The following is a 12010-nucleotide window of genomic DNA, read 5'->3' as shown; positions in this document are numbered from 1 at the left end:
GCTCCAGGCGGGGGACGCGCCGAAAACGTTGAATCGAGTCTATGCCGGCTAAAGCGGTGCCTAAACGTTTAAAAAGATTTATGCATGGGGGGTGGCGATTTCTGGCCGGCCGGTTTTGGGAAGCGGCCGTTTAGCCGTGCGAAGCGTTTTGACGGAAGGCCGTTGCAGTGAAGGGGGGGTGTATCTTTGGTCTCATCGGGCACATCTCGCGCACACAGTTGGTCTGTGGCCTTCAAAAATCATGTCGTTTAGCAGCCTGTGATTATATTGGGGGTGTCTCCTGGATTCGTTGCTCCTAAAAGCTGGGTTGAATGACTCGGTTCTAAGTCGTTTATAGTGCAATAAAGACTAGCCAACTCTCTTTTGATCCGGGCCAGAGGTTTGGTTGGGCACTTCTTTCTCTTTGGGCAGAATTCGCTCTTCATCTACTTCATCTTACACAGATTCCAACGCAGCTCTTTTTCGTTATACTTGGAGATATCAGACAGATCAACATGGGTTCCGCCAATGGTGTCATCTATGGCGGGGAATCGCCGCTCGACATGACCGTCCTTGGACTGAATTCGGGCACGTCAATGGATGGAATTGACTGCGCTCTGTGCCGATTCAGGCAGGCGTCTCCTGATGAGCCTATGCACTTTGAGCTGCTCAAGTATGATGAGATCCCCCTTGAGCCAAAGATCAAGAAGAGGGTCATGAACATGATTCTTCACAACACGACAACGCCACAGGAGCTATCGGAGGTCAATGTCATTCTCGGAGAAACGTTTGCAGACGCAGTCAAGGCCTTTGGAGAAAAACACGGTGTCCCGTTGTCGTCTATCGATGTGGTCGGATCGCACGGGCAGACCATCTGGCTGGAGAGCATGCCCCAGGACGGACACAAGCAATCTGCCCTCACCATGGCCGAAGGAACGTTTATCGCGTCGCTTACCGGCATCACAACCGTGACGGATTTCCGGGTGTCAGACCAAGCGGCTGGACGACAGGGCGCCCCCCTGATTGCCTTTTTCGACTCCTTGGTGCTCCACCATCCGACAAAGCTCAGGGCGTGCCAGAACATCGGCGGCATTGCCAACGTGTGCTTTATCCCTCCGGACTCCAACGGCCAACTAAATGATGAATTCTTTGACTTTGACACCGGCCCAGGCAATGTCTTCATCGACGCTGCGGTGCGTTACTTTACCAATGGAGAGCGGGAGTATGACAAGGATGGAGAGATGGGCAAGCTCGGCAAGGTGAACCAGGAGATGGTGGACGAATTTCTTACGACACACTTTTACTTTGCGCTCGAGCCACCAAAGACGACAGGCCGAGAAGTCTTCCGCGACACTATTGCGCACGAGCTTATTGAGCGTGGTATTGCGGCGGGCATGTCAGCTAACGATATCGTGGCTACGATCACCAGAATCACTGCACAGGCCATTGTTGAACACTACAGACGGTACATGCCAACGCAATACGGGCCGTTGGCTGAGGTGTACATGTGCGGAGGTGGAGCTAAGAACCCTAACATTCTCGACCATCTGAAAGAGTCGTTCCCAGAGACCAAGTTCGTCATGCTGGACGAGGCGGGCATTCCGGCGGACGCAAAGGAGGCCATTACTTTTGCGTGGCAGGGGATGGAGGCTGTGGTTGGTCGAAGCATCCCGGTTCCGTCTCGAGTCGAAACGAGGCGTGGTTATGTGCTAGGAAAGGTCAGCCCCGGAGCGAACTACAGGCGAGTGATGAGGAAGGGTATCGACTTTGGAGCGGGGCAGGAGCATCTCGATCCAGTAAGGGAGCTGGTCAATTACGTTGACGGCAACGTATACAACAACAAGAACTGAAACCGAATGGACAACTAGCATCTGGATAAGCTGACAGCTCGCACGGATGTCGGATCGGATTTTCCGGTACTTTGAGAGAGGCAGGAGAACAAGTGCGATGTTACCTCTGTGGTATCCCCTGATTCCTACAATCTCCTTGATTACTGGACATGGATAAAGGGTCGAGACGAAAGAAAGGAAGAAAAAAATTAGAAAAGGGTGAGGAAAATACATACTAAAGGCGGTTAGTTCTGACATTTTGGCGACTTGGAGAAGGCTTGGTAAGAGGAATGACGGGCTCGGGGCGGGCGATGCAACAAGGGGACGGCGTTTATGCGCTTTATGCGCGAGTGGTATGTGTGTATCTATTCCGGGGCACTGGGCAAAGGGCATTGGATACGAGTACTCCGTATACATGCGAGGTGTTTGGCAGCATGGTGAATCCGGCGCAGGTTGAGAGAGCAATACAGTAAAGGGCGTTGATTTGTCCATTCAGTCTATTCTGGTTCCACCACCTATCATGACGTTCCATCACAGCTACTCCCATGTTACCAACGAGCCGTATTTTACGGGCCTTTGTAAATGAGTTCTGTAGGTAAACCTCCCCGTGTAAGTAAGCGGCGGCGTCTGTCTAGAGCTGGTTGGTCACTCACACACACCTCTCTCCCACCGGACTGGGACGCTGCAGGCGTGAGAATGGGGCACACAACGAAGGGACCAGGTCGAGAAGGGCCCAGACCATGATATCACTGGCGGCCGTGCTGCATTTGGTGTGTAATGCTGATGCCGTTTTGCCGCATGTGTTACCTTGATGTTGCAGTTGTGGCTGTCCGGTTAGTAGACGAATGTAGTATCATCGAAGAGACCGTTGTTGGTAATTCATTAGCCATTTTGCCGTTGAAGAGGCTCTCCAGTCTTGGAGATCATTGATGATTATCCGATCTTCACTACTCCCTTCCCTGATGAGTGACACTATCTCAAATGAAGATCTATTTCCTTCTTATATAGTAAACACGACTCGTGTAATATGTAGTACAAGACTCATTGATCTCCAAGATGGAATTCTGAATGCCGCTGCCGCATAATGTAACCTCCAGTGAGTAAAAGGGGGTGGATGGCATTAGGCTGTAGAGAAATCGCGAGCACACCGTACAATGTACTACAGATATAATGATCTACAGGTCACTTGCCCTTCTCCTCACCGTTTCTTGTCCGTGCCCATTTGATTAACATTTATGCTGCGTTGTTCCAAAAGCGCTTACAGACTATGCATATAATTGCTGTTTGTTCTCTCGGGATGCCAATTTGATGGTCGCAAAGAAGTGGTAGAGGGCATGAAATTGCTCACTCGGGTTGTCTTCCATGGACAAACTAGTTTATCTCAATGAGAATTTAGCTCCACAAGAGACTGATATGCTGAATTAATTTATGCTATGCAGTGTGACCGGCCCCTTATCTTGATGGTATGAATGTAGGTCCTATTACCTACCATGTGGAGCTGTAACTTGATAGCTTTTGCACAGACTTTCCAGAGCTCCAATGAAAGAGGGGAAGATCGCTATCTGTGACTAAACGGAGACACCAAGACACGTATTTGTCTGCCTCGCTTGTCCAAGAAAGGACAAGAGATTCATAATCCTCAGCTTCAACCCTTATCCTCCTGCAGGGGAAGTCACCACTCATCAAAGGGGGGTGTTGCAACCTCATGCAGCCGTCTGTAGTTACACCTAACTGTAGTATTGGCGAAGATGGTGTAGATGAGGTGTTTTCATGCTCAACCCTTTTTACCATTTATCCAAAGTAGGGCCGTTGTCTTATATTCCGGTATTCCGGATATTTGGGGAGCAAATTACTAGTAGGCAGTAGCTGCAAGATGATAAACCACGCACAGCCTAGGGAATGTGGCACTCAGCATGTGGCCTGACTTTAACCTATTATAATAGGAATTATGCGGGGATGCTTTGGAGAAAAGTTCCTATTATAACTACAACAGGCAGGGGGCCTTGGTTGGGAGGTCATATGAACATTTATAGTGAGATCTAGTTTGAGTGCTGATGTTGCTAGTATTCCGCGGTGATCTGACATGTGATGCCTCTCAAAATAGATCCACACCAAAAGAAATCGATTAGACTTCTTTCAACCTAGATTGGGGTCAAGGAGGCGGAGTAAAGTGCCATTAGCCTGTTGGAACACGGATAAATACTCTCTTTGCTTGCATCTTTCTATGTTTCTTTGTTGGCCTTACTATTGTACAGAGTATTAGTTTACTCGATGCCCTGTTGGTATGTCAGTTCACTAAGACGTTGGGTGGCTCTATGCCACTATCAATAACTGCCAGCGGAGGACATGGTTGAAATGTGCTAATTAAGTTGGAAACCAGAAGACAGTCTTTCTTGACCGACAATCAAGTGCCCACGTGTACGCATAAGTACTTGAGAGAGGCCGTTGGCGTCCTGTGACGGATTCCATCTACATCTTCTAACCGGTTCCCTTATCGACAGGTTACCGGGTATGATTATATAACCTCTCTTGAGTGTTGCTCTAATATAACACGCAAACGGGTATTGAGCATTGTTTTATACTTGCGCTTGGAGACTTAAAGTTTCTCCTACCCCTATCCATTTCACCATTTTGGCTCCGCTCATCCTCTTAAATATGTAGCTACATGGTGGTCAATAATACGTATTCAGTGCCTTACATTAGGTGGCATCAACATTACAATAATAATTTACTGAATGCTCCAGCTTCTCATGATGGAAGGTCCAGCGGATGATGTCGTAGACACATAACTACGACCGTCGAGGAGGAGTCAAGTCCAAATGCACACTGTTGATCCTATTTTCTCACTAGACTCTGCCCAATCACCGTTAGCATCGTCTCCTCGCTTGTAATTGATTGTACTGAAGCCTTGCAAACATGATGTGTTACACCAAGATTCCGTCAATAATAGGTATGTAATGGAACATCTTATTGGCAGTACGCGTTCTCAATAAGAAGCGACTTGATGGTTGGATGGTAGCCAATATTTCCAAATTCATCGCGTAAGCACAAGTGTTAAAGATGATGTGCTTGATTTTTGATACATGACGTATTTTTCTTCCAAGAGAGCTATGAGGCGGCCAATTAATGCGGTAGCTCGTTGAATTGAAAAATGAAGGGCTTTCCACGTTTCTAATCTTCCCTTTCCTCTTCTCTCTTTCTATATTATGGAGAAGTTCAATACGTTGTACGATACGATTACTGTATACATAGGACTTCTGGCTGACGCTCTGTTCATATACTCCTTTTTCTTTCAATCAAAAAATTACCCTCTGGCTGGTCTTTTGGTGTCTGCTGCGCCAATGCATGCTGACAACCATTATCATAGCTTGATAGACCCCTAGGCGTGTATGTACTGCAACTTTCCCCATTTGGATGCCTGCTGTTTACCGATTGACGGATTTCATCTTGGCTGCTGTCTCACCATGGTCAGCCACCATGACCATCTTTGGATAGTTGTTTTTAGTTCTGCGGTATTACTTATCGGGCGTATATCTGTGCTGTCTTGTCTACATTTGGAAGGACACCAGTGGCAAGTATTCGTCAATATTATTTTTTCGCTTTCACTTGTTGTGGCGGTTCCAGGATACATCGGCCCATATCTTTTGAAATTGCCATACCTATGATAACATACGAGCTTCCCCCCCCGCTTTTGTCAACTCAATTTACTTGTGAAAAGAAGAAAGCCGGCGAATTGTACTGTAGCAGTAGGGTAGATATGAGTTGCGTGGGGGTTTGCGATCTCGATGAGTGTGGTGGGGTCTGAAATGCCGTGACTGGTTGTGCTGCTCAGCGTGATCGCTCCGTGCATACATAATACGACCTATCAGTATGTCACTGGCGGTGGTAGAGTTGAAGGATGCAAGATAAGAACGTTGAATTGTTACCGGCATTGCATCAGGCTGCTGACGCAACTGCATGTTGTATGAGCAAGTTGAAGGTGTATTAATGCATATGCGTATGTCCTCGATAACTCGTAATGAACAGATATATGTGTGAAGCGCAAAAAGCTTCGAAATCTTCGATCAAGCTCTCTGTATGTGCTATAGTTTGCGCCATAGTTGAGAGCGAATATTGTAGCTAGTCGAAAATGCCTACTGTGTCGACTCTTATTGTTAGTCGTTCAATAAATCGAGGCTTCAACAAAAGAAAAGTTCTTTCGAGCGCTTGTTTTCGAGAATGGATAGAATGAGAACAACGGGTGACACCAAATTAAGATGCAATCAGAGATGCTTACCCACTACCTGATGGGGTTGCTGGAATGGGAAAGCTACATGTAGTGTATTTGAGAATGCTCAACACCAACGTCATCAAGCCATGATTGATTTATGGCAATGTGTAATTGCAGTCACCGTGAGTATCTGGTAATAAATCTGCGAAGTTGTCCAGAGGTTGAAGTTGAAGTTTCAGCATGAAAGATCCTGAATTAAACATCTGACAGCACCTTTCAGCTCCACCCTGTCAGCGGCCCTGGAGATGGAATATTCCGCTTCTCTAAGGCATTTCCCGTCCTCTAGCGGAGCTGGCCCACAACACTAGATTGGCACCAAGCGCAAAGCTGTTGGAATGATTGGACATCAAGGGCCGCCTCACTCTCCTGTTCGTGGTAGAGCGGAACAGGATCTCTTGCTCCGCTCTGTTTATTATAAATCACAAAGATGAACACGTGCGGCGGAGCATTTCCAAGTGCTAGTAAAATGCTGATGAAATGGTTTCAGGCATCGAAATGGAGATGCTCTATTCGGAAGTCGCTGCGAGGTGGGGAAGGATGAATAAGACTGAGAGCGACAGCCCGGCCTTAAAGAGCTAAAGACCGATGGAAGGATCAATGGCTGGACTTGGATTGTCTTCCCCGGACTGGTACCAACTCCTATTTATTTAGCTTTCAAGTAGACTCGATTCAAACCTGTGTCTACTGTTCAATGTCATCACTCTGACACTATCAACGCAAGGTCCAAGACAACACAACTATCTGTCCCTTTCAAACTGTCTTGATACCCCACGATAGTATCTTACAATGGCTACCATCGCAAAAACCGTCGTCGCCACTGGCGCATCTTCAGGCCTTGTAAGTGGATCTATCCGTAAATGCATGCATTAAACCATGGCTTGCCCGATAACTGACTCAACTCCAGGGCTTTGAAGCCATCAAGCAGCTCCTCCTCCAGCAAACTCAGCCCTACAAAGTCATCCTCGGTGCTCGAAACACAAAGAGCACCATTGCTGCCTTTGATGCTTTGGCCTATGGTCGCTCTGGCCATGCCGTAACCGTCCTGCCATTGGAGCTCTCAGATGTGAGGACAGTCAAGTCCTTTTCGCAGCAGGCGTTGGAGAAGATTGGAGGTGATAAGATCGATTACTTGTTGCTGAATGCAGCCATCACCAATGGCGCGGAGAAGCCTGGCCCCAAGGGTTGGCGATGGTGCGAGTCGGTGGTGGTGAACCATTTCTGTGAGTTCTGTTAAGCCGCCAACAGTTGTAGTAGTGGCTAATGAATGCATAGCACAACACTACCTTACGCATCTACTGAGAGAGAAGCTTGTCGAGTCAAAGTCTCGCATCGTCATTGTCTCTTCTGGAGCAATCCGTCGCATAACTGATCCCAGTGAGTGAATCACCCCACTCATATGTCTCTCCGTCCCCCATACTCACCTCTACCGTTTCCCATAGGTGTCCTTGATGATATGTTGAAGAGCGCCTCGGGTGCAGATGGCATGAATGTCTACTGTGCCACCAAATTTGTTCAGCTTCTGAATGCTCACTGGTGGCGCCGTCAACTGGCTGGCCAGTGTGACGTCGTCGCTGTTTCACCTGGCTTGATTCCAAACACTGGCCTTAGCCGAGGTAATGGACTGCAGCTCTCTATGGATATGCCCGATGCGAAACCCATTGAAACAGGTGCGTTTGCTCTTTTGTTATACAGTTGATACTGAGAGCGAAAGCTAATAGGATGTGATAGGCGCACAAAGCATCCTGGCTGCATTCACTCGATCTGACTTCCCTAGTGATCCGGATCAAATCTTCTTAACAAGCTGGGGAGATTGGTGGGGAAAGGATATTATTGAGCAGTCTCTTGACAAAAACCTGCAGGATAAGTGGAGTTGGAGCAAAGAAGAGATTGAGAAGGAAGTTGGTATCACTGCATGAAGTATGGCGGAAGAAGTGCTGGCCTGGTACAGATTTAAGCTGTAGCTAAAGCATTTATAAAATGGAATACAAAGTCACACGGTGCCAGAAGCAGGAGAAAGGGAGGGACGGCTCTCACCGACTGATCCTACATTCACTGTTATTGTTTCACAAGCTTCTGTGATTCACTTCGAATTGACTACATATTAAGCCGTTTTTCCCACACCCAAGAAAGATTGCAATCCACCTCAAACTGAACCTGCTATACGAGCTTTTATAGAGTTGTTTGCGAAGGTAGAGTGGCGACTGACTCTTTACCCCTTGCCTAACGAAATGCTAATGCTTCAGTAGACACTATGTGCAAGTTTCGAATCACCGTCACTCTTTGCGCCTGCCAAGATCCAGCTTGCAGAAGAAAAACGGACGCCTTCGGTCAACTTGACAGCGAAGTAATGCAAAAGCACGGTGGCCATATCCTCTGGATAAGCACATATCTTAGAGAAGGCCCCATGTGCTTAGACTACTTCACGAACGAAGACCCTAACCGGCTGGTGGTACGACATGGCATGGATAGGAACAATGGAAACAGTAAGCAGGATTGCAAGAATCGCACCTTCGTTATCGACCCAAACATCAAAAGATGCTTCATAATGTGCGATCCGTGCAAAGATCTCTGTGATCTTCCCCCACCATCGCCAGGTTCTCCAAAGAGTCAGGAATTCCGTCCTGTTAATGAGTCCAAATAAGAAGAGGTCTCTGGAGATCGTCAAAGTTTGCAATATGGAGAAGAGAGAGTCCTATGCAGAGCAGGAGGAATTATCTACGAGATGATATCGCGCAAATGGGTAGACTTCACAGTGGATGGAACAGCTTAAGTGAAGAAACACATATGAATCTAGTCCAATGCTGCCGTTTGGCATTTGTAAACTATGTCTATAAATTGGTAAAACGAATGAAGTGAAGAAACTTGGCTTCGAAAAGAGCCTTATTTAGACGTAATTTGAATACGTAGAAGAGAACGACTATAAACAAAGGAAAATACAGTGAGAAATAGAGAAAGAAAAGAACAACCACGAAATAAATGTACCCTTATGCTTTAGCCAGCTAGCGTATGCATACGCCGAATCGTGCCCTCACGTTGAACATTGTCAAACGCATCTTCTGATGAACGAATAAAGCCAATCTTCCTGAGATATCTCACATTGCTCTCAACAGCTGACATAGACTGTTCACACTCAGGAGTGCCGGCATTTGACAATTGTACAATAGTTGGTGGTAAGCCAAGCTGGCCAAGGAATTGTTGTACAGGCCACAATGGATGTTTGTTACCAACTCTGTTCATGGATGCTAATGCGAGTTCGATCCATTCTTGCCAGGTTACCGGTTTGCATGGGACCTCTAGTCCAGAATTGATGCGATCCCAGAAGACAGACATGGGCATGCCACTTGCAAGCATCCAGAATGGCTTGATTTCATCGGCAAAGAGCTGGTTCAGAACATTTGACGCAACTATGCCCACATCTTGCATAACCATCCAGTGCTCTGATGGTTCCTCTGGGTAAGCGTGGATTGATGCTGCAGTGGAGACCACGCGCCAGACAAAGTCATCGACGTTGGCGACTCCGTGCTCTGCCGTACCAATAATACGCCCGGGCTTGACAGTTGACACTCGGTTCTGGTTGATTGGGAGGCTTCTGGCGATGTTCGAAATGACAGATTCACAGACGAACTTGGTTTGAGAGTAGCCATTCACGTTCTTGAGAAGCGCTGAAGACACAGCCTGATTCTCAGCTGGGTCCATGAAGGCACCACCGGACACGAACACAAACTTGGGCTGCTGTGGTGATGTTGCCGTTGCCATTAGCAGGTCAACAGTTGAGGAGACGTTGGCAGCACAAAGGGTATCATAATTGGCATTCCAGTTGACGGATGCTCCGTTGTGGACAATTGCGTCGATGTTGGCCTCTGATTTCGATAGGCCAGAAAGACGTTTCCATTGAGCGTCTGCGAGGCCGAGATGTGGCTTGGCAAGGTCGCCCAACCAGATTTCCAACTTGTTTGCATCCTCCTCATTCCACCAGCCTGCGATCGTGGCTGTCTCCCGGACGCGACCCATCCCTTGTTCAAATGATTTAGAACGGACATGAACAGCGATGGATTTTATCGCAGGGTTTCGCACCAACTGCCTCAAAATCTCCGTACCAAGGAAACCAGTCGCTCCCGTTAGGAAAACTGTTGCTTGCTCAGGTAGTGTCTTTATGGGGTTTCCTTGTAGGCCACGTGGTTGTAACATCCAAGGCAACTGAGAAATCGAATTGATCTTGACCATTAAATCGATGTCTGCATCTGAGTGATCTACCTCTGTCGCCCCATTCTCCGCGCTGAGAGAAATATACTTGGCCATATTGCTGATCGTGGTGTGTTTGCTGTTCATGAGCGTATTGCCAAGGGACACACCGAATTTATCAAGTATACGTCTCGAGATGTTGACGATGCGAATAGAGTCACCACCCAACTGGTAGAAATTGTCATCTACGCTTATTGTTTCTCTTGGCATTTCGAGAATATCTGCCCACTGGACTCGGATCCAGTGCTCGAGTTCGGATGTAGCATCACGGAATGGCAGACGCTGACCAGCCAAATGAACTGCCAAATCTTCGGTGGAGAGACTTGCCGCTGTCTGCAAAAGCGCTTTTCGGTCAAGCTTACCAGCCGTATTGAGCGGCATGGACTCGACAGCAATAAAATACTTGGGAACCATGTAGCTTGGTAAAACCGTAGTAAGGTCTGCGACCAACTGAGAGAAGAGCTCTTGCAGCTCGTCGTTATGTGACACCAACTGATCCTGAGCAACCTCGCTGGGACCCTTGTCGCCTGAGAAGTTCACGAATGCAACTAAAGACTCATGTGTATCGTGACGAATAATGTCAACTGCCGCGTGCTTGAGGTCAGGTAAGTGAACTTTAATTTGGTACTCAATCTCACCCAGCTCAATACGTTGGCCGCGAATCTTGACTTGAGTATCCTTTCGGCCAAGATAGTTGAAACTTCCGTCAGGGTTGTATCGGACTAGATCACCAGTCTTGTAAAACCGGCGCTTTCCGATATCAACATTGGCGGGAAGCCACTCAACGTGGTTGATGAATGCGTTGTTCGTCTTCTCCTCATCATTGATATAGCCACGGGATAAAGAGTCTCCTTGTACTAAGAGTTCACCTACGCACCCGATCGGGGTAAGCTCATGATAATTTTCTGGGCTGACAACCCAGCAATGATGAGCGAATCCGCGGCCAATGGTAGTAACTGGTAGTGATACATCTGTATAGTGCTGGAGAGTGGAAACGATGCAGGTTTCTGTAGGACCATATGCATTCCACAGGCTAACATGTTGGCGCCATAAGTCTACGACCTCTTTAGAAGGAGCCTCTCCACAAAGAAATAGGGTCTTCAATGAGGGAACCGACTCCGGGCTGAGTGTCTTTACAAACGTCGGTGTAAGAATGGCGGTATTAACTTTAGCTTTTTCCATGAAGGTTGATGTGTGCTGCATACGCTCCGTTTCTGTAGGAATACACACAGTACCTCCAGATATCAAGATGGCAAAGATTTCGAATATAGAAGCATCAAAGCCATAGCTGGAGAATTGAAGTATTCTGGAGTTGCCATTAAACTGGGCGACTTCGCAGAGCTTTACTAGGAAGCTGGATATGGGTTTGTGTTCAATGATCACACCCTTGGGTTTTCCAGTTGATCCGGAAGTAAACAAAATATACATTGCACTTCCGGGCCGAGGTTTCATGGGCTTGAATTTTCGAGCTGTAGAAGAACGCTTCTTCTTCGAAAAGAAATTCGGCGAGAGCTCAATGTTGTTCTTGGTCATACCTTTGCATTCTTTGGCTGTGGTAGGAGAAACGATCATATACTGGGCGCTTGTTTCATCGATCAGGGCCTGGCGGCGACTGAGTGGATGGGACGGATCTAATGGTAGGAAGACGCCGCCTGCCTTGATGATACCTAGCATAGCGATGATTGACCAT

General features: G+C 47.4%; 4 protein-coding genes across 4 annotated transcripts in view; 3 read left to right on the top strand and 1 right to left on the bottom strand.

Annotated features, from left to right (window-relative positions):
- The first annotated feature begins 204 nt into the window (after window positions 1-204).
- Window positions 205-1988, top strand: V8C40DRAFT_201603 (Anhydro-N-acetylmuramic acid kinase). The gene has a single exon (XM_083211988.1). It carries the CDS (start codon window positions 495-497, stop codon window positions 1827-1829), a length of 1335 nt encoding a protein of 444 aa, XP_083074104.1. The 5' UTR covers window positions 205-494; the 3' UTR covers window positions 1830-1988.
- Window positions 1989-5059: 3071 nt separating this feature from the next.
- On the top strand, window positions 5060-5601 carry V8C40DRAFT_201599 (uncharacterized protein). The gene has a single exon (XM_083211987.1). The coding sequence runs from the start codon at window positions 5198-5200 to the stop codon at window positions 5471-5473; it is 276 nt and encodes a 91-aa protein (XP_083074103.1). The 5' UTR covers window positions 5060-5197; the 3' UTR covers window positions 5474-5601.
- A 921-nt stretch (window positions 5602-6522) lies between these two features.
- V8C40DRAFT_242421 (sepiapterin reductase family protein IRC24) lies at window positions 6523-8173 on the top strand. Its single transcript, XM_083215213.1, has 5 exons — window positions 6523-6915; window positions 6983-7298; window positions 7351-7452; window positions 7518-7745; window positions 7807-8173. The coding sequence occupies exons 1-5, from the start codon at window positions 6865-6867 to the stop codon at window positions 7992-7994; spliced, it is 885 nt and encodes a 294-aa protein (XP_083074102.1). The 5' UTR covers window positions 6523-6864; the 3' UTR covers window positions 7995-8173.
- An 896-nt stretch (window positions 8174-9069) lies between these two features.
- Window positions 9070-12010, bottom strand: part of V8C40DRAFT_286635 (uncharacterized protein) — a gene marked incomplete at both ends in the record, with an annotated part of 50101 nt that continues 47160 nt past the window's right edge. The window contains 14 exons of the mRNA XM_083222551.1: window positions 9070-10091; window positions 10176-10510; window positions 10550-10649; window positions 10683-10738; window positions 10772-10875; window positions 10906-10988; window positions 11022-11055; window positions 11086-11136; window positions 11179-11375; window positions 11406-11517; window positions 11551-11608; window positions 11645-11666; window positions 11706-11844; window positions 11887-11976. Of these exons, the coding sequence (XP_083074101.1) occupies window positions 9070-10091; window positions 10176-10510; window positions 10550-10649; window positions 10683-10738; window positions 10772-10875; window positions 10906-10988; window positions 11022-11055; window positions 11086-11136; window positions 11179-11375; window positions 11406-11517; window positions 11551-11608; window positions 11645-11666; window positions 11706-11844; window positions 11887-11976 (2403 nt within the window). The remainder of the gene's footprint in view (window positions 10092-10175; window positions 10511-10549; window positions 10650-10682; window positions 10739-10771; window positions 10876-10905; window positions 10989-11021; window positions 11056-11085; window positions 11137-11178; window positions 11376-11405; window positions 11518-11550; window positions 11609-11644; window positions 11667-11705; window positions 11845-11886; window positions 11977-12010) is intronic.

The sequence above is a fragment of the Trichoderma camerunense genome (genome assembly GCF_050948025.1).
Source record: "Trichoderma camerunense strain CBS 138272 chromosome Unknown V8C40scaffold_7, whole genome shotgun sequence".
Taxonomy (NCBI): domain Eukaryota; kingdom Fungi; phylum Ascomycota; class Sordariomycetes; order Hypocreales; family Hypocreaceae; genus Trichoderma; species Trichoderma camerunense.
This window is presented reverse-complemented; position numbering and strand designations above follow the sequence as displayed.

What these genes read in the sequence shown, in the direction of transcription:
- V8C40DRAFT_201603 (XM_083211988.1), top strand. Translation starts at nt 495, where the DNA reads ATGGGTTCCGCCAATGGTGTCATCTATGGCGGGGAATCGCCGCTCGAC.
- V8C40DRAFT_201599 (XM_083211987.1), top strand. Translation starts at nt 5,198, where the DNA reads ATGTACTGCAACTTTCCCCATTTGGATGCCTGCTGTTTACCGATTGAC.
- V8C40DRAFT_242421 (XM_083215213.1), top strand. Translation starts at nt 6,865, where the DNA reads ATGGCTACCATCGCAAAAACCGTCGTCGCCACTGGCGCATCTTCAGGC. An exon ending in CTGGCGCATCTTCAGGCCTT is followed by an intron (nt 6,916 to 6,982) that starts GTAAGTGGATCT and finishes ACTCAACTCCAG; the next exon opens with GGCTTTGAAGCCATCAAGCA. An exon ending in TGCGAAACCCATTGAAACAG is followed by an intron (nt 7,746 to 7,806) that starts GTGCGTTTGCTC and finishes AGGATGTGATAG; the next exon opens with GCGCACAAAGCATCCTGGCT.